The sequence below is a fragment of the Ochlerotatus camptorhynchus genome, unplaced genomic scaffold, assembly GCF_037179485.1.
Source record: "Ochlerotatus camptorhynchus isolate MF236.1 unplaced genomic scaffold, CSIRO-AGI_Acam_v1.1 ptg000569l, whole genome shotgun sequence".
NCBI classification, from domain to species: Eukaryota; Metazoa; Arthropoda; class Insecta; order Diptera; family Culicidae; genus Ochlerotatus; species Ochlerotatus camptorhynchus.
The window spans coordinates 450,397-473,027 of NW_027041050.1; the positions used below are offsets into that span (position 1 = coordinate 450,397).

The 22,631-nt window shown below is 37.6% G+C and overlaps 1 protein-coding gene across 2 annotated transcripts in view; it reads left to right on the forward strand.

The window, feature by feature from the left end:
• Positions 1–22,064, forward strand: part of CCHa1 (CCHamide-1) — a 60,696-nt gene extending 38,632 nt beyond the window's left edge. For both annotated transcript variants that reach the window (XM_065236702.1, XM_065236703.1), the window contains 3 exons: positions 7,256–7,415; positions 7,480–7,608; positions 21,545–22,064. In XM_065236702.1, the coding sequence (XP_065092774.1) occupies positions 7,256–7,415; positions 7,480–7,608; positions 21,545–21,812 (557 nt within the window). In that variant the 3' untranslated portion in view covers positions 21,813–22,064. The remainder of the gene's footprint in view (positions 1–7,255; positions 7,416–7,479; positions 7,609–21,544) is intronic.
• Positions 22,065–22,631: the final 567 nt, after the last annotated feature.

Consider the following 22,631-nt stretch of genomic DNA (forward strand, 5'->3'; position numbering starts at 1 on the left):
TACAAAGTCGTTCAACACCCTAGATAAACTTTGTGGTTATGTCTTGTTATGACATTTGGCGACGGCCTTCGTAAAAGCTTGCATTCGTATTTGTTTATCCAGTGTGTAAAGTATACGAACAAAGTGGTTCATATACAATAATTTCATAATGAAGACTTCGCTAGAAAAACTTTGTAAAATATACAGCGAAACTGAATTTTCGTTAGAGCCTTTATTCACGTTTCAAGACGTATGCAGACCAGCATATTCATGGCCAAAATACATAATGAAAATAATCATGTTCGATACATTTAAATACCGTGAGCGTTTGAAACTCACAACTTTGTTCTATGTTAATGGCCTACAAGATCCTGTAGAATGGTTAACATTTGTTATTAGCGTTAACGGTATTGAATTCCGGTGATATGATAGGGAAATAGTGAATTTGTACAATTAAAGTTCCAATGAAAATTTTCAAACAACATACTTTTCGTATTGTATGTCTCACAAGCAATATGAGTTTTTAAACAGAGATGTTAAACGGTAAGAAACACAAAATGAGCATAGCAGGAAATAAAATATGTTGCTAATATATGAATACGCCTTTCCATTAATCGTAAACAAAACAAAGATATGGTTTATCAAATTGATACCTGATTGTAATGAAAATAAAGACCGAGCTTTGATAAAAAGAAGGGAAAATTGTGTCAGTTTTGTAAAATCTTTGGCTGCTTAACTACTTGTATCGAACAATACCACAATACCACAATACCGAGTTAAGACAATAGATTAGTTTGACTTTCGTTAAAACTACATGTAAAGGTCAAACACTTCTGAAATCGGTGTATGGTGTTTTCATCGTGCTGCATACAATTTTGGATTCGACCTACAAGGAGTCGCAAAGTGACTCACAGTGGGGCAGCGAAGCCATTCGTGTGGCCAAAACCTCTAGCGCCGTTGGTTTGCTTTCTACAGCAATACAATGTTGTACAAAGTTGCTCAATACTAAAAGCGCCATCTTTTGAAGGTTTCATATTAGTTCATTTTTACGCCACATAGGTGGCGCTCGAGTCTATCTTTTGAACGGAGCATCCTAGCCGAATGGTTTTCGAGGCAAAGTTGTGTAGTTTGAAGTGTTGAGAAATTTTGTCGAATACATCAAAACTCTATGACTCATATTAAGCGAGATATCGGGCAATTAGGAAAACTAACCTCTAAAATTGCGTTTTTTCCTTTTTTCACCTCTATACGTCAAATGTATATGTTTTATACTCTGATAATTATCAAAATGGTTTGACTCATCCAATAAATACCCATTACTTTATATATCATGCTTTATTATAAAGTTTTTAACATAAATGTCTCAAAAAAGTGATGTATAAAAATGTCAATTACTCAAAATATAGCAAAAAGTAGCAGCCAATTTTTTACAGTGATTAGTGTAGACATTGCTGGGTAAAATAATGACCACAGCTCAACAGGCAACTGCAGGCATGATGTTATATGTGATCGTTATTTTACCCAGCAAGGTCTACACTAATCACTGTAAAAAATTGGCTGCTACTTTTTGCTATATTTTGAGTAATTGACATTTTATGCAGTGGACGGAACAAATGTGAAGAGCATTTAGTTCTTTTAATTGACCGATTATCTATTATCTTAACTCTTTCCGTTTTTAAATTGTAGGCGTACCAAATTTATAGTTTTTTTTTCAAAGCGAAAGTTGGTGAAGAGAATCGATCAAAATCACTTGCACCCCTGCTTCCAAGTTTGATTACAAGATTACAACTCTGGAGAGCATTTTGTGTGGTCGTTGGGGACCTGTGGTTCTGAATATGGACAAACAGGCACAGATAAATTGTATTCCAACTCTTTACTGTTATAAGCTTGATGGCCGAATGGCTGAAAAGGGCCGTTTTGTTGTAGACGACATCCATGGCCAGGAACACCTTCAGCACACCTCGTAGATCAGACACGTTTGACACCACCACGGCGAGCCAGACGACGGATGGCGGTTATCTCGAAGAACTTTGCGATGATGCTTGGCACCTCTATTACCAGACCTTTTCCTCTTTTGCCACGATCAGTCAATTGTTGCTTGTTGGGTTGTTGACTAGCCACCACCTTCCTACTGTAGCTATTGCTGTTCACCACGCCGTCCGAAGCGAAAATGAGCAAATGCTTTTGACTTTAAATGATCTTTATTTCTTGTGTTTGTGTGGTTTACATGTACGAATTTTCAAGTGACACTTCGTGTAAATTTGTTATTCTAGTGTCTAAAGGATGATCTACCTGGTGAGTGAGCTCTAAGCTTACCTCTTTAACTTAGGATGGGATTTGTCCATCTAAACAACTTTTTCGAAGACGGAAACCTTCTATTTAAGCCAGTTAGGGAACTTTCTAATTAGTCAAGATGCTAAGTTAGGACAAACAATTAAAAAATAAATGTCACACTAGCGCTGCCTGGCGAGAGAATTATGTGCTAAACTCTTTACCATTAAATAAATCTTGTTCATCTGAACAACATTGCCAAAAACAGGAACCTTCCATCTAGTCAAGATGTTAAGTTAGGGCAAACAATGGAAATTTAATGTCACACTTGTGCCACCTGGTAAGTGAAATCTGAACTAAACTGTTTACCATAAAACAAGTCTTGTCCATCTGAACAACTTAATCCAACAGCCTTCTATCAAGTCAAGATGTTAAGTTAATTTTAAGTTAAATTTGGAAAATAACGTCACACTCGCCGCCTGGTAAGTGAATTCTGAACTAAACTTTCGTATTTAAGATAGGTCCTGTTGATCTAAAAAACTTTGCCCAAAAGGGGAACCATCCATATGAGCAGTATCTGTAGATAGCGTTATATAATGTGTATATAAGACCGCGACCGCGACTTCTTTGCATTCATTCCGGAAGTCTCTAACAACATATCTGTCAATAAAATATGTCAACATGAAGTCCTCAATACACAAAAAAATTTGGACGCATCTAAAGGACCAGGACCTGACGAAATTGCACCTGTATTCTTGAAGAATATTTCAGAACAACTCAGCTTTCCTTTAGAACGCCTTTTCAATATTCTCTGAAATTTGGAAATCGTCTCATTTGGTGCCTATTTTCAAATCAGGCAAGAAATATGACATCTGTAATTATAGTGGGGTTGCCATTATCTCTAGCATCCCAAAACTTTTTGAATCAATAGTAAACGACAAAAAATTTCAGCAAGTAAAACAATCAAATTACAAACAAACAGCACGGCTTTTTTAAAGGTCGTTCAGCTACCTCTAATATTTTTAAATTTGTTACCTTCATTCTTAACGCAATGTACAATGGCAAGTACGTGGAAGCGCTTGATACTGACGTCAGTGAAGCATTTGACCGAATAGACGTACCGTTATTACTCTTTACATTGCAAAAAATAGGAATGGAATCTAAACTTCTGAATAGGCTCCAATCATACTTAACGCAACGCAAACAAATACCTAGTTCGTTTTCAGAATAAACTTTCAGAACCTATTTAGGTCACCTCTGGGGTGCCCCACGGTTCTCATTCCAATTATCAGGCCCAATTCTTTTTATTTTGTACGTTAACGACATTTCCTACATACTTAAAAAAAATAAAAGTTCTTATATATGCAGACGACATGAAGCTCTTCATGGAAATAAGTATTTCTAACGACACAGAAGAATTTCAGAATGAAATCAACTTATTCAACACTTGGTGTAGTAAATGTCTACTCCAACTCAATGTAAAAAAAAATGCAACGCAATTGTATTTAGCAGAAAAATAGAAACACCTCTTTTTGACATATGTTTAGGCAACCAAAAATTAGACAAATGTAAAATTGTAAGGGACCTAGGTGTGATCCTAGACTCCAAACTCACTTTTGTAGAACATTATAATACAATCATAACGAAAGCAAATAGTATGTCGGGCATCATAATTCAGCTTCAGCTATAATTTTCAAGACCCATACACTATTAAATTATTATATATTACATACGTAAGACCTATTCTGGAATACTGTAACCTATAGGTATATATACTATAGTATGGAATCCGTACATTGCCATACACGAGGAACGCATAGAATCCTTCCAAAAACAATTCCATTTATATGCCCTTCGCAAATTGAATTGGACCGTATTTCCTCTTCCATCATATGAAGCACGTTGCATGCTCATCAAAGAACGCCGCAAACTCGCAATGCTTTTCTTGATCAATGACATAATTTCACATCGCATAGAATCATCAGAAATACTTTCGCAATTAAACTTCTACACACCCTGTTGGCATCTTAGAACACGAAAATTATTCTCAGAAAAGTCACACAGAACAAATTACGCAAAAATTTGTCCCTTCAATCGAATTATGCGATAGTATAATCTACACTGTGAATTCATTAGCATCACTATGCCAAAAGAAGAAATTAAAACCCAACTAAAACATAATAGATATAATGCATACTTACATAGAAATACCAACAATCAATACGAAACTATCGATTTTAAATTGGCTCACTACTTGACTAGCCTATTGGTCCCAAGCAAACGATTAACGTACCCCATTCTAGTTGAAATTCTACTACTACACAATGTTTGTTTTGATTTGCTATGAAAGTTTGACAGATAAAATGAGGGGTTAGTGGATTTTCCCATGTTTCGAGGGGTGAATCGATTAGCTTGGGACCGAAGATAGTACCAGAGCTGAGCCAAAAAGTTGAGCTCGTTTCTTCGGGACCTTCTGGTCTTAGAGTTACCTCTATGGAAATACCTAATCTTACTCGTAACGGAATTCATCTTTGATATAAAAGATGAGACGTAAACAAACATGTAATGTAAAATTAAGTAATCCTAGACTGAAAAGTTTGAAATTACGTTTGATTGAAATGAACTTTGCGTCTATTATGACTCAATTTTATGTCAAAATTGACGCTCGTATATGTCAGTCTCAGAGCACCTAAATTTACATTATTTTTTTTTAAGTGTGTAGTATGTAAGTAAAACACCCCAAGGTACAGACAAAGGGCTAAACGCACGGCCAAGACTCAATAAGTTCTGAAACTGAAACGTACGTGCCAGGTGTGATGACTTTTCTCGATGAATATGGCTACTTATTAATGGAAACAGGTAGAGATTTGAATTTAACAAAGCAAAGTTCAGATATGTACTATATCTGAAATATACTGAAAACAAATATTCATGCGAGGGCTCCATCTTAATGACCATTTTCTTTGATGACAGCTTATTGGTGAACTTATTAATCTATAAGGTAAACTGTTAAAATTATGGTAAACATTTCATCTAAAAATAAGTCGTTCTTTAAACTACTCATACAGATTAGATTGAAATCTTCCGTTTTTCTTGGGACTAATGGAAACTGTAGATACTATAGATTCCATAGATAAGCGGAGGCACAAAAAGTTGTTTTGACAACCATGAAAAATAAATGATCTTACTGGCATCCGTGAAAAAAGTTCATGCCATCATAGAGCTCTTCGTTGTGCAGTTTTGTTTTGTTTCGTGCGTAAAAGTTCATAATGAAGTGCAAAGCAAATCTTTGCAACAATGTATCGAGAAATGGGTTGCTTTACCTTTCCTTCTTCCGATGTCCGCGAAATAAATAGGAATGTGAATTGTGGAAAGCGTTTTGTGCTCATAATAATATAATACTTCTCCCTCAAACAACACGATGATGACGTCATGCTCGTTTGGCTTAACTAACTGACAGTTCGTTTGGCTACATTATACTTTTCCTCCGCTTATCTATGGAATCTATAGTATCTATAATGGAAACCATGCTCACAAATAGCATTGAAAGGGTTCCATGACATTTTTTAAACACCACTCAATGTGTCCATATTTGCTTTTTCTATGCTAAAATCAATCTTTCTGAAAATAAACCTTATGCACCGAAAACGCAATAAATTACTATCGTCAGCGTGAACATGACGTTATAAATATATCAATATCAGCTTTAAAATATTTTCTCTAGCTGCAGAACTCTGCATGTTTATATCCACATCTCATCTATGTACACTCAGGTCTTTTTTTACACGGGGGATACGGTCCGTGTAAAAAAAAAACCGTGTAAAAAAAACCTACGAGATTTTGATTTTTCGCATGCTTAAATGTTTTTAAAAAATCGGATTTTGATGCCATTTGTAATTAAAGCATGATATGGTCCATAAAGACATATTTTAAAAATTTCTGTATTTACACCAAAAATTGTGATTTTTTTTTAAAGTATGCCATTCGATTACAAATAGCTTGAAACGGATAATGTGATTGGAATCAAGTCGATAGGTTGTATCGTTGTCGAGAAATCGTTAAAAACGTACCGTGTAAATCGTGGAAAACCGTGTAAAAAAACCGTGTAAAAAAAACCGCGTAAAAAAAACCGTGTAAAAAAAGAGTATGTTGTATGTGTATGTTGAAATAAAATTAGTCGACAGAAGTTTGATCTGGTCGCAGATTGAAGCGAAATCAAACAGAAGAAATTGGTTCCTGTATGCTTTAAATATTCAGTACAGCTATGATACTTAAGATGCTTCAGTGCGTCAGTGAAATGTCATTTACAACACACTTCAGCTTCCCAGTCATACAGTACAAATCAAAGCAATAATAACCTACTAAGACGTTAGAATACACGTCCGTTATTCTAAATAATAAATTGTAGTAGCTATCTTTGAAATATTTTTTAGACCACCAGTTCCACTTTAAAGCGAATTTAAAATGAAGAAAATCAATAATCACCTCCTTTAAGTATGTTATGTTAATCTCTTTTGCATTCCCCAAAGAGCTATTGTGTATTTCCAATCGTTAAAATTCACCAGACAATTCGAATTTTTACACTTATTGACATATACAGATAATAACATATGCAGATCATACCGCAAACCATTTTTTCCTAAAAATTTTAGTAACGTTTTAGGCATATTAATAAAAAAAATGTCTCGTAAAGCATAGGGGTTTGTCTATAAATATTACAAGAAAATTTAAAAAATAATAATTTCGAAACGATATCAATACCACTGACAGGAGTGAATCAATGCGTTCTCTCTGAAATTTGGATTCCCGCTAATGCTCGAGTGTGAGACATGATTTTTCTACCAAATAAAATTTAATTTGGGAATTGCGGCAGTTCCCAAGCCACAATTTCTAACCATGTTTACTTTCGAGCCAACAGCCCACTCACATGTTTACCATCGATAAAAGTGAGAGTAATCACATGTTCCACGTTTTTCTTCTCTATCGTTTCCTCCGCTTCGTTTAGGAGGCTGCCTCAGCTATGGCCACTCATGTTGGGGTGGGCACGGAAAACGATCGGGACCACCGTCTGGACGATCCATGACACGGTCCATCCCTGCACCACCCATGGCCCCCTCAGATCTATGGCCCGCTATTGAACGAATGAAACCACCCGGAGGCAAAGGGTAAAATACGCTGGAACGATTCAATTGGAACATATTAAAAATATGCTTTTGTGACTTCTTTCAGGCCACTCTATGCAGCTCCAAACAGTGTCTACTATCAACAACTCGGACGAATGTTTAAAGTTCCTCCAGTTTCCATTATGGACCTAGTGGGTCCAGATTCGTCATCGTCATCAAACGAGAATGATGATAAGTAAGTATAAAAGTTGAACACGAAAAAATCCGGACACATTAAAAACGCTGCCATTACGACATTTTTTGAGTATTATTTTTATTTCAAAATTTCACTGAATCAAGCTAAGAGTGTATAGAATCAAAGTAGGCCTTGGTTGTCAGGATAAGTTCATTTGTTAACATCATGGATTCACGGGAAAATTTACCAGGAAGAGTGCCTACGGAAGAGACTTCTGCCTTTTCTGGAGCAGCGTGGGGTAGATTGCCTATTCTGGCCGGACTTGGCAAGCTGCCACTACTCTAATTCCACCAAACAATGGTACAGCGAAAATGGCGTCGCAGTGGTTCCCAAGGAGATGAATCCGGCTAATACGCCGGAGCTAAGACCAATTGAGGAATACTGGTCAATTGTGAAGCACATACCGAAAAGCTATTGCTATTCTGGCAGCTTACTTTCACATGAAGCCCTGATAGTGTTAATATCATAATATTCTTTGCCAAATATGAATTCACGGACTTTAAGTTTGATCCCTTCCAGTAGGTTTTGCACAATCCTTTTGTATTGTTGAATTAAGTCATTTGACGCCATTATGCCATTTTGTTATGATTTTTTTCATACTATCAATTTATTCTGGATTGGGTTTCTTCCTGAGGTTTCTCTTGATGATTAAATATAAAATGGCCGAAATATAATTATTTTTGTAGGTTCTTATTTTTGGCTACATCTGCAACGTTGTTGGTTTCATACAATTTTCACGTAACTATATCGCAATGAAATGGCACGGGATCAGACCAATACAACTTATAATGATAATCATTGGAATGGGTACACAATCGAGCATAATAAATATTCAAAATCGGTTAAAAAAACTCGTTGTAAATATATTCAGAGGAAAATGATCAGCATCAAAACAACAGCAAAGAGGTATGGAAAATTTTGAAATCGTTACTATAACCTAGTAATTGCAAACCGCGGTCCATAACTGTTTATGTTACATTAGAATAAGGAAGAGTAAGTAATTGCGTCTAAATTTAATGGTTATTTTGTTGCCAGTGCTTCATTGATTTCTTAATGTATCGAATTGGTAGATGAACCTGAAGAAATAAAACAGCCAGGTAATACTAGTTGTAGATTTAGATTAGATTAGAATTAGATGAACTACGAGTTATTTGCTTTTCATTAAGAAAATCGGCTGGAGTAGATAATGTTAATGCAAGAGTTCAAGATTGCTTTCATGTCATTGGCCACATCTTGCTGGACCATATTTATGAATCATTGCCGACTGGACATGCGCCACACATTTGGAAGGAATCCAAAATTTAAAAAGTTGCTGGAGAAACAAATAAAACCATCGTCCCATCAACATGTTGCACACATTTCAGAAAATTTTAGAACTTGTTGTCAAAGGCCAGCTGTTGGAGAACTTGAATAGAAACACTTTGTTGATACCAGAACAATCAGGATATCGGGAAGGTCATTCTTGTGCAACTGCGTTGAATTTGGTGTTAGCAAATTAGTAAAGATACGACTGTTGCTAATTTTTTGGATCTGAAACGCACTTTATAAAACAATGTCTAGGACCTTATTGTTACGATCAATCAAGCGCTTTGGAATTATGAGTACTGCATATAAATGGTTTGAAAGATATTTATCTGACAGAACTCAACGGCCTGATACTATTTTTAGTCTTGTGGGAAATAACCTTGGAGTGCCCCAGGGAAGTGTATTAGGGCCCCTGTTATTTATTATCTAATCTAATCTAATCTAATGTCGTTTTCGTTTTTGCGGTGTAGCTACACCGGTTGTACACTGCCGTACACCGAAATATTTTAGGGTGTAGATATAGGATGCACCTTTGTTTACAAATAAATGATGTTGAGCTGTCAAAGACTCGCGCTTATTCCTGCTTACACTACACCAGTAATCTAATCTAATACAAACACAGCCAGTACGAGAAAGCATCCTGGAAAATGATTAGGTTAGATGAGGTCTAATCATTTTTCTTGTCTAATAAATGTTTACAGCATATCTGAGATATGATATAAACATCAAGACGGCCAGGCCTACTGCCTACTGCCTACTGTATTTGCCACAAAGATCATTCTTGGAAATAAATGCGAACATTTCTTGAATCTACAGGGGTGGAAGGATGCGTGGACATACCGTACCAAACGCTCCGAGTTGCTATGTGTAGTTGTGTGTAATGTGTAAATATTTGTACAATATTGAAGAATCATAAAATAATGCAATGGAAGAATCTTACCGAATTTTTTCCTTTGTTGGTAATGATTCTTTTGCGCTTAAAAGTTTCATTGGATGCATCCGCTCCTTGTTTATCATGGGGTTTGGGATGCAGTTCCTCGTCATCGCTCGTGGTTATGTTTAGTGATGTGATGTGGAACCGCAAGCAAGCAAATCACTTGTGACTAAACGCAAACGGACACGATTCAACAGCGTACATTAGAAAATTCAGCGAAGATCTGCTTTTTCGCAACGTTTCACGGCGGCGGCGAAGGAAGAAAAAACCCAGTTTGTTCACTCGCGGTAATCTTAAAAACTCTTTCGATCCTATTTTTTTTAAATAACCAAACACAGCACTAATAAACACACGTGAAATTATTAAAACAGTTTTCAGGTGTCCAAAATTCACCAGCTAAAGGACTTATTGCACTAAATTTTCAATAAACTTCTCGGAAAATAAAGCAGCAGCAAATTCAAAACACGTCAGTTTCAATGCACGGCCTACCTCGATTCTAGGGCCCTGTTATTTATTATGTATATTAACGACTTGCGATGTGTTTTATGATTTTGCGACACTATTTTTTTACACATGATACTGTGTTATTCATTTCAGCTAAGGATTTGGAAGTTGCCGTCCCACACTTGAATGAAGTTTTGTGATCTCTAAGTAGATGGTTGAAGTGTAAGCAGTAGAAATTGAATACAAGTAAAGCTAAATTCATGGTAATTTCACGAAATCGAGTGAATGAGAACGTCTGTGTTGTAATTCTTGATGAAACTTAAGATCGCGTTCGGGAGATTAAACATCTTGGCGTGATTATTGATGACAAACTTAAGTTCAACTCTCAAATTGACAATGTCATCAAGAAAATTTCCAAAAAGCATGTAATTGAAATACGATTTAACTATTGGTTCTTAAGGAAAGTAAGTAATTGTAGTTATAATTCAAGAGGGGGCTACATTAACCCTAGGGGGGCTGTAGCCCGCTAGACATCTACCCCCCCCCCCTTATTTAGGGAATGACCCTTCCTATGTTTCTCAACTGCCTTCAATTGAAAATTTCTGCTCAAATCCCAAGATCTACTCCAATTACTTTGTGATAAAAAAAATCTTTTAAAGATTTGTTTAATCCTTTCATTTTTTTCGGAAGCTTAATGGCGTTGGCTTTACGGAGCCGATTTATGCAAAAAAAATTAAATGTTATTAAACAAAAAGGGTCATAATGAGTTTATTTCTTCCTGAGAGGCGATAGTTTACTGTTGCTTTCTCCCGCGCCCATAGCTTGCTTCTTTCTTCCTTCTTCTTCTCTTCAGTAATATGTTGTTGTTCTTGGTTGAACAACTCTTTTGCCATCATGCAGGTCAGGGCTTGCTTGTTCTTCTTCTACGTTTTCTTCAATCTCCGGGATCATCTCGTCGATTGCCATTACTTCTTCGTTGAGCACCTCAATCGTGTCCGTTGTGGCACCTCCGGCCACCACACCTGTAGTTTTCAAACAGCTATCACTTAGATCCTCGTCCTAGTCGTGCGTCTCTTCGTCCTTTCGATCTTCGGCCAATTGTTGCTTCTCATTCTGCTTCCAAGATTTCCGTTTGGGACAGGAATTCATCCGGTGCCCCTCCGTCTTGCATCTCCGATTCCGATTGACAAAATGCTGCGATGTCTTCTTCTTCTTCTCCTTCGAATTTCAAGCTTACTGCTTCTCGTATTATTAGCTTATTGCGTGTCCTGAACTTTTTTTTTATTGGGAAGGGGAGTAAAACCACTGCGTCCATTATTTGAACTTTTTTGGTACCCCTATTAGCTGTTTGTATCATGCAAACCGACCACTATTTAACGAGTGGACGGCTAATTTCCGGGAAACATCTTTTCCCAGTCCAGTATAATATGGTTTATAAAACCAACTACCTTTCCATGATTTGCAGACCAAATTTCACTAGGTTGTAAGCTAATACTTCCAAGAAATTTAGATCTACGCTTGTGTAAAGCGCCCCAACTGCACCCTCATAAAATTCGACACGATTATCGATGTAAAATTCAACATGATTTTCATGTGTCCACACAAAAACAGAATCCACTCAGAAGTACACATGAAATTTATGAGTCAAATGAATAGTATGTGTGGCTACACATGAACTTTATGTGTACACATAAGAACGATGTGTCCAACACTTATATATCATTTATTTATCACATTGCAAAAATTCATGTGTGGGACACATAAAAATAATCATTGAATTTTTATTAGTGCAGAGCAGATGTTCCGAGGTTTCACGTTCCAAATTACAGAAACGATAGATATCCCTCTGAACCCGACCAATGTTCTTCATATCATATCTACTAGGACAGTGCCCAGTTACTAGGCCAGTATATATATACTAATAGCTCTTTTATTGAGCTCTAAGAGCTTTTTGGTGTATGTTATATTAGGAGTTATAAATCTTTTCGACTGGTTGCAGTTTGTGACAGTCATCCAATTGGCCATCACCCTTTGCTCTTTCCTGCATTTGAGTTCCATTTTTATCATACAGTTTGATATTCCACAGTATGGTTCTGGACCAAAAAACTGTGAATTGGAACCTAACTTTGCTAGGTCGTCTGCCCTTTCATTCCATTCAATGCCAAGGTGTCCTGATACCCAATATAAGTTTACTGAGTTCCTTTGGCACAGTTGCCGAAGCGAGAGAATACATTCCCAAACGATCTTTGATGTTCATTTGTAAGCACTCAGTGCTTTCAGCGCTGCTTGACTGTCAGAAAAAAAAAATACAAATATTTGCACATCTATATTTCCTCTTCAGACAAACTTGTACACATTCAAGTATGGCTACAATTTCCGCTTGAAACACTGTTGACCACCAGTTTGTCAATCCAAACGTGCCGTTTCACATACATTTAAGGGAATTTCATAGTTGTCCTCTGGTTTTTATCCAGTCTCCATTCATACTCATCACTGGTCATATTTGGAAGTATTGTAAGATGCTTAGATGACCATGCTCTCAACTTAGTGTTCTAGATTTCTAGATGCATTTCTACAGTTATTAATGCCTGTACCATTTTTGCATTAGTATAATTGTGTGCCAAGTACCCAGAGAAGTCGAGAAATTTTCCAACCCGAAAAATTCCTAGACCGAACCGGGAATCGAACCCAGCCACCTCCAGCATGGTCTTGCTTTGTAGCTGCGCCTTTACCGACTTTGCTAAAGGAGGTGCCGATGCTGCGATGTAGGAATTTCCTTTTTCACATCCACATAAATACCACGTACTCCTGTGTAAATATCGATGCGCAGCTCTGCTGAAAATTTTTCACGGACGGCACACTTTACTTTACCGTATTTCCCCAGCACCAACGCTTGATATTTTTCGGGGACTTCAGGTGGCCGATCATGAACTCGCACATATTGGTCGTATTCTCCCGCATTCGACATGCGTACTTAGACTGCCTTTCCATCATCATAATGGATAATTAATTGCTTTGGGTTATGTAGCATCGCTTCTTCGGTCTTAAATTTTATGAACATGAATTTCTCCTCATCTATTCTGTATTTGTTTATTTGTTTGTTTGTTTATTTGTGTATTAAAAAATTCAACTGAAAATTATTGTCTAAATGAATAAAACTTAAACTAAATAGTTACGGTCAACGGTACGGAAAAGGCCAAGTAACCGATGTCGAAACACGTCAGCTGATACATTGAAGTCGAACATATAAAAGAAGTTGTTGAATTGCCGGATGATTGCTCGAATTGGCTCGTGTTGTGTATAATTTCGGCGCCGTGGTCCAATTTTCGATTAGCTCTGGAGATGATGTTATTGTATTGGATTCTGAAAGTGAGTCTGCAGTCCAAGGTAACGCCGAGATCCTTTATGTGCTCTACACGAGCAAGACAGCGTCCGTAGAAAACATATTCAAACATGATTGGTTCGATTTTTGGGTGATAGGAAATAATATTACATTTTTCGATGCTTAGATTCATCAAATTTTTTTCTTTCACTAGTCAGCAAAAGTACCTAACATATTCTGGAGATGCCAACAGTCCGAGAGAGTTTTAGTAATTTTGTAGATTTTCGTATCGTCTGCATAGAAAACGCGGCATCCTGACACAGCAAAAAACATATTTTAATATTACATTCAAGGGGATGCACTTCAATCATGTCGAAAATATCATGGAATTTTTATGGCCACAAAAATAAACAAATGCAGTAAAAGCAACGTAATGTCAGTTCATACACTGTATCAATGATAATTTTGCCCTTTTTGGCAAGTAAAATTACACCATATTTTTGACACGATTGAAGTGCATCCACTTTGATGTGATATCAAAATTAATTTTTTGCTGTGTGATGGTATCAGAAAGACGACGTCGTTTAAAAAGTAGAAGGGTCTGTGCCTAGGGGCACGAACGGAAGCTTGACGTAGGACCGCTAGTGGACGGAACAAATGTGAACATTTAGTTCTTTTAATTGATCAATCATCAATTATCTTAACTCTTTCCGTTTTTTATTTGTAAGCGTATCAAATTTGTAGTATTCATTTCAAAGAGAAAGTTTATGAAGGGAATCCAAGGGACTGTCAACTTGAGTATTTTCGATTCATCTACATATTTTGAATTTTTTGTTATTTATGAAGTTTTAAGATTTGTACATTTTGGTAAGTGTATTCAATTCACCCCTCACAGGATTTCCTTCCGAATTATATGAATGGGGAGGGGCGGAAAGTATCGTTTGTGCAGAATATGTAAAAAAGGAGGGACTTTGAGAGATTGAACTCGTGAGAACAAATTTGATTTTATTGGCTTTATGGGAACTGAATATACACCCCTAAAGCGAATTATTCCCACTTCTCTCAAATTATATATGGATTTTTAACACTTCCTACCAGCGTGTTCTGGAAAATGGTCGGACGATGATTAATCTCACCAATACATTCGGGCCTACAATTCCACACCTTCTATAGAGACCAGCTGAGCCTTGATAGCTAGCTGCTTGCGGGAACTGATGACCTTGATAAATGTCCAAATAATACTCTTAATAAATTTAAGGTGGTCCTGAAAAGGACCGCTTTGTAGTGATGATTGAGTAATGCTGAGCTGAGCACGACGAGCTACTGATTCCGATCCTAGCCTAGCGGTGGGACTTCATCCTCCTTCTCTATGGTTGCTCATATGAGCTCTGCAGCTCGCTGCTTGCAGGCAGCCTTTCGTTGTTGTTGTTGTTGAAAGCACTCCTGCTCTGCTGCTACTAATGCTGCTGCTGGACTGGACACCATCACTAACGATGATCGAAAGAGCACCGTTCAGTGGGACCGCATCAAATTCGATTTTTAAGTCTGTGTTAGGGAATGCGCTGTTTTCAGACATCCGGTGATAATGTTGATCACCATTGCAACAGTTGGACATTTGGTATTTTTCAATAGTGATCTATTTAAAATTAACTAAATGTTCATTTAGCAGATTGGTAGATAAATTTCCAATCGTTTGGTTTGTTTAGAATTAAAATCTATCTGCTATTGGTCGAAACCTGACCTCTTTTCGTAATGCTGTGCATTTTGGTTTTTTGAAATTGCGTGGATTCTATAGATCCTGTGGAGATGTATGTGTTGGTGGAGGGAAAAATGTAAACTTTGCGGGAGACGATGTCTTAACACTCGAAAGCAATTTTGTGAAATATGGAGTAAAATAAATCCTAGCTAGTTCTGCATGATGATTTTGTTTGATTTAATTTATTTGTAAAGTCGCCGGGAAATTCCAGCTGGCGATTTGTTTTTTTATGATAACTCCTTACTTTAAAACAGGTAAGAACTCAAAAACAGGCTGCTTTTTCATGGTATACAGTGTGATAATTCAATAATCAATAAATTATCTCAACATTTAGTGGCAAACCATTCATAAAATTTGTTAACATACAAAAAATTCTATAATCCACATTAAATTTCATATGTAATTGAAACAATTTTTTCGACGTCACTACAAGGGTGATCGATTAAACGAAAGAAACGAATCGTGCGGAATGAAAGCCGAGGAAAAACTAATTGCACCAATATATTCAGGTCTACAATTCAACACCTTCTATATACAGGTTGCGCCTTCATAGCTAGCTGCTTGTGGGAACTAATGACCTTGACCAATGTCCAAATAATACTCTTTAACAAATTTTTGGTGGCCCTGAAAAGGACCGTTTTGTAGTGATGGTTGAGTAATTTTGAGCTGTTTGTTCAACACGGATGAGCCTGTCGAGCTGTATGTCGTTTGGAGCGAGGGTGACACGCTTGGTATAGATGACCGACCCACAGCGACTCACGAAGAGCTACTGATTTCGATCCATACCATAGCGGTGCAGCTTCTTCCTCCTTTGATGGTTGCTTATGTGGGCTCTGCAGCTCGCTGCTTGCAGGCAGCCTTTCGTTGTTACTGGAGAACAATTTTCAACGCCACACGCCGAAAGCACTGCTACTGCTGCTACTGCTGCTACTAATTTCGACGACTGAACACCACCACACAGTGGTGTGGTCGTTGGGAGCGTGTGGTTCTGAGTATGGCGATGAGTGTGCAAAATATTACGCAATTCCATCCTCCCTTTTCGCACGCGCCCAAGGATAGGAGGTGAATGCCACTTCGACTTGTATCGTCTACTTACTACTCTCTGACGACTGTGCTGGGGAAGCAGCATATGCATGTAGGTAATTGGTGGATTTGTTAGTTAATTCGACGCTTTTGGACAATGCTGCACATATACCAGTTTTTCAATAGTTTCTTGTTGTAAACCAACATTCGGAAGCATTGTTATCGATGCGTAGCCATATTTGTGATCGATTGGTGATAAAATTATTGAAGTTGGATCAGGGGCAGCTGAGTTATTAACGTTCAAAATCTTTCTTAATGTGTTACATGTTCCATTTTCGGTTTTCACAAAGTGTACCCCCATATAGAAATCAAAGACGTAGTCCTACGTCAAAAGATCGAAAACAGTAGCGGTCCTAAGTTACTGCCTAGCGGAACTCCCGAGTTGTTTGAGAAAACATCCGATTCCAACGCGCCAATCTTAACTCGTTCAAAGCGATTCACCAAGTAAGATCTGAACCACTCCACAGCCGTTGACGAGACGCCAAGTATCTCCAGCTAGGCAAGCAAGATATATTGGTCCACCGTGTCAAATGCAGATTTTAGATCCATATACGCAGCATTGAATTGCCATGCTGAATCCATGCATCGCAAACAGTTAAAAGTAAACTGCACCAGGCTCGTGGACACGGAGCGCTTCGGGTAAAAGCCGTGTTGTTCTATATCGATATAATTTTTGCAACACGCGAACAGAGCATCGTTTATGATAATCTCGAACAGTTTTGAGCAGGCACACAGGGAGGTGATGCCACGATAATTTGGGACATTCCGTTTATCTCTTGTTTTGTTGACTGGAAACAGTTAAGAATGTTTCCAGCGGCAGGGGAACTCACATTGCTGTGCCGAGAGATTGAATAGCCTCGCAAGTGGAAGGCAGAGATTGGCTACACAACGTTTTAGAACTGATGACGGAATACCGTCAGGTCCGGCAGCAAACGAGAGCTTCAGTTTGCGTGTTCCCAACAGTAGCATCCAGCACTTGTGCCGGCCAAGCGGAGCTATTAGCCGAGTCATTCCCGAGAAACATGGAGCAAGGCAACCCGGATTCCTTCCGTTTGGAGTTGACAAACGACCAAAAACTTTTCGGATTCGTGCGAAGGTTCGCTTCCGTCCGTCTCACGTGTCGATTATAGAGAAAACGATTGTAATTTCGATAACTACGAACAGTCGTTTGTAATACGGCGAGTGAGAGTTACATTTCTTTAGGAGGGCGGCAGAGCGTTGACGTTTTAGCACGCGTAGGCGTGGGTTAGACAATGGAGGCTTTTGCGGGGGTCGTCATGCTGGGACAATGCGGAAAATAGCATCTTCCACTGCAGCACTGAAAAAATCCACAGCATCATTCACGCTAGCGGCTGTTTCGATAAATTGCCAATCAATTTCCGCAAGCGCATTGTTCAATGCAACATAATCAGCTCAGCGAAAGTCCCAAGAGTAGAACTCAGATGACGGCGTAAAAACAAGCGGCGAAGGTGAACTAAATGACGCGACGAGAGCGGGATGATCGGCATCTAGATCAATCAGTGGCTCGACCGGTAAGGAAACAGAAGTGCCCGGTAATGCGGAATCGTTTGCCAGGACAAGATCTAGCAAACGTCAATTTCGGTTCGGAAAAGTATTCGCTTGTGTGAACCCGTAAAAGTTAAAACCGTCAAAAAGAGCACAGCAAGCAACCGTCATATGCGAACGCAGTGGATCAATTAATGGTGTGCCACTTTCTGTAAAGCGCCACTGCAAACCAGCTTGATTGTAGTCGCCAAATACGAAAGCGGGAGAGCAGGGACTTAATTGAGAAGAAATCGAGCCTAACGATTCCACAAGCTCACGGATGATCGTGCAGTCGTTTTTGCGGTCGGGGGGCAGGTAGATTGCGCCTACACTAAGCTTGCTTTATGGAAGTTCTACGACAATCCACAGCTGTTGACTGGAAATGGGCGACGTACTTACGTAGCTGGCTAGTCTCGTTGATACCGTATATAATCATAGAAGTAACTCTAGGTCCCGAAGAAACGTTCTCAACTTTTTGGCTCAACTCTGGTACTATCTTCGGTCCCAAGCTAATCGATACACCCCTCGAAACATAGGAAAATCCACGAATCCCTCATTTTATCTGTCAAACTTTCATAGCGAATCAAAACAAACATATGGTAGTACTCGAATTTCAACTAGAATGTGGTACGCTTATAGATGTACTTGGGACCAATAGGCTAGTCAAGTAGTGAGCCAATTTGAACATACTCATTACAGCGAAATTTCGTCAATGTCGCTTTCAGAGTGTAACAACCCAAGCAACACGGCTTGTCATAAAGAAGTTGAAAATACTTTGTAATGACTAACGCAAAGAATCACTATTACTTTAATATACATCATTTAATACATTTATACAACCTAAAAAGCGCAAGATGCGGAGCTTATACAACTAAATACTGGTCTTATAACATGTATTTTGGAAACATCATAAAAACCAGCGACAAAAAAAAACAATAAAAAAATCTTGAGCATGGGATTCGATCACTGGTCCTTGGCGTGGTAGACTTGTTTCTACCTAACTAGACCAACACCGCTTGATGAAAGGTTTGTTATAAGTATCTATCATGTTCTTGCCCATGGCATGAAAATTATTTTCTCGTTCAACACGCCTTCGATCCGTCATGAAGACGTTTTGTTAGTAGCAAAGCGTACATCTAATTGCCAGAATGTTATTTAAACGTATTTTCAACTCCTTATAAGACAACCTGCACATTTTCAGTTGTATTAATTTATGAGATGTCATAAAAAAGTATTTTCAACTTTCTTTATAACAAACCTCCGAATACCTCATAAGAAACTGTCAATCACGGCATGAAGAGACAGTCCGGCTCAATGGCACCGTCAATGTTTACGTCAATCTGGATTGATTTTGTATACGACAAGTTTTATAGTGGTATTAAAACAGTAAGATGCACGTTCAAATAACATTTTAAGATAAAAGCAAAAGAAAACTATTTTGGAAAATGTTGAATCGAAGAAGTATGAAGAAAACATCTTTAAACCTCATATATAACGTAGGATGTTTTCTGCATCTCTTATAATACATTTATACAACAATCCATTCTAATTCTTTTTCAAAAGATGTTTTATGTGTTACTTGGGAATTAACGATAAGCTATAACGAATAATACTCACTCATGACGATTACTCATTACAGCCAAAATATTTTTTTTTGGTTTTAAGTGTCTTACACAAACTTTACCTCCACTTCTTGCGTCTTACATATAAAAAATATTATTATAATATCTCATAGTTTCATAATTTCTAAATAGTAGTATTTTAGCTGTAATGAGTATTTTCAGGGCTGGTTGATATCTGTTGATATAACTCCCTTGTGGACAGGATCCGCGTCTAGTGCTTTAGCGAAATTAACAATTTCGCCCAACGACGGCGGAAGACCATTTTGATGGTACGTTTCACTTCAACGTCGCTACTCATCATTTATGTGTGTTTCCAAAAGCAACCACACACGACCGAGTTGCTGGTAAAGACAATGCGTGAAAAACGAACAAATAGGTATGTACCTATCAAGTAAACAAACTGTCGATAGCACTATCGACATCGAGAGATACAACTGCTGCTGTGTCCGTCCACAGCTGAAAGTGAACTCAACGTGGAAAGATTATTCGAAAAGACAAAGGGAATGCTAAAATTTACTCTAACAAAAAAAAAAGACCGCTGTGGCTATGATCCCAACTAACCAGAAATGGCTAGCAATGGCTAGTAGAGCATTTAGCACTAAGCCAAAGTAATCGGTTCAAATTAGATTTATTTTCTAGCCTGTTTCGGAAAAAAAAAATGATTACTTTTTCTAATGCAAACGAAACTTCATTATTTCTCAGTAGTGATGTAGTAACAGAGATGAACCAGTCCACGGCTGAAAGTATCTTTAATAAAGAAATCGAATCTAATCTAATAGTGCTGTAGTTATACGACATGCACTAAACTAACGACACGGAATATACCACAATACAGTCCTTTTTAATAGATCCATTTGTCGTTAAAAAAAAACTCACTTTCTACCGCGAACTGAGCGATGGATTTTCAATATTGATGCACGCAATCAAAAGTTCAAAGATTGAAGTGAAGATTGTAAGTATCATTATTGCACAAATACCGCAATGGTCGAGGTATAAGGCTAATCAAGTAATTCGATTGCTTGATAGACAAAATGGGACCTGTTTAAAAATTAAATTACTGATCACAGAGGATTTCGTGAACAGAGGACAAAAACCCACATTTTATTTCAAGAGTGGATTTGCTTGATTTGAATTGGGATTGAACTAATGACCTTCTGCTTTGTAAGTCCGTCCAATGCTGTACACTTCATACACGAGGATAAAATTTAAAAACAATATGTCCACAAACAGGCATGGAAAATCATTTGCATTCATTTACATTCATTTGCCTCTAACTGCTGTTGAATTCCGCAAAATAATGTATTGAGCTTTTGTAGGTTTTGTCATTAGCTACAACTTTTCTTAACAAGTCAAATCCGTTTCTCTTATGCATGATGAACCAGAGCGAACAGAAGCCACTACTGTTTTTCAGTGAATGTATTTTACATGCACTGAAAAACAGTAACAAGTTCTGCCCACTCTAGTTCGTGATGCATAGGAGATACAGATTTGAGTTATGAGCAAAAGTTGTACCTAATAACAAAACCTACAAAAGCTCCATACATCATTTGGCGGAATGTTGTTGATGAAAAATTTAGAGGCAAATGAATGTAAATGAATGTATGAAATGAATGCAAATTATTTTCCATGCCTGTCCACAAATAAATCTTTAATGTGCTTTAACAACATTTATTACAGTTAATTTGGCTCGTATCTAAAACAATTGTCATGGTTATTAACTTTTACCCAATGCGATTACATATTTACCCTTTAAAGTACATAATCATAATGATAAAGTACAAAAATTAATTATTGGATTCACTTTTCATTCGAAGGATTTTTCCGTATCTAAATTATCAGTTATTAATACTAGCAGCTATTCTCTAATGTGTTTCATCCAAAATCAATGCATTATTAACTTTCTCCCCATAAAACTTTACTTCCAGTTCCTCGAAAACGGACGACGACGAAAATAACGGAGATTCCAGCCTCGAAAACCACAACGCACTCCGATCCCGAGAGGACCAGTTGCGACAGAGGCAACTGAGGAGAAAGGCTGCACTCTTCGAAACCGCAACCGCCGGAGCAGGCAGCTCGAATGAAGATGACATCGGTCAGCTGCTTCTGGATGCGGCCGCTTCGAACCGGGACAACCAAAATCTGTTCAAACTGCTAAATTCACCCCCACCCCGGAAGTTTGAGCGTGGCACGTAAATCAAACAAACGAGTGGGGAAGAAACATTGACGAGACAAAAAAAGGACACTGAAACGAGATGGCTGATATACATTTTACTCTTCGTTACTATGAAGTCGATTGGTTCGAGATTTGACAAAGCGGAAGTTTTCTGCATATTATCATTACCGTTAACACTAGCATGAATAGGATTAAGGGAAAGCAGTATTTATGTCCTGTACAAGCGCGAGTACTGCCTACTGCTGGGCTGGAAGTTGGGCAGAACTCGCGAACTCTCGGGGCAAAAAAAACTCCAACTACTCTCTACTGGATAATGGATGTGGTGTTGAATAAGCGGTTTAAGATAAAATAAAAAGATTTCAAAAACATAACACATTGGGGGCAAGTTACTATCATCACATGATTTTGAACCAATTATTCACAAGGAAGTCACACTACGCTGTAAATTATGGCTGTTTATAAAAATGAATAAATATATTGCAATTCAATGAGAGATCATGCGTATATGTAAATAAAGATTTAGTTCTTAGTATTCATGATGATTCCATTACTATAGAAATTCCTTTCCCCGAAAACGGTATGGTGTAAGTCACGTATAAAATATAATAGTTATGTTGAATTGACGGTGTTTTAAACGTTTTCTTTATTCTTGTGTATAGGTATATTAAAACCAAAATCTATACATATCAATAGGGACAGTGAAAATTTGTAGCAAAAAAGCACAATTTCGCGGTCAAGAAATGTGAAAAACATGAAATTTTGTGGCAGTATGTTAGCTTCTAAAAATCCTAATAAACGTAACATTTGCTTAATTAAAGCAACAAATGAAATCTTTTAAA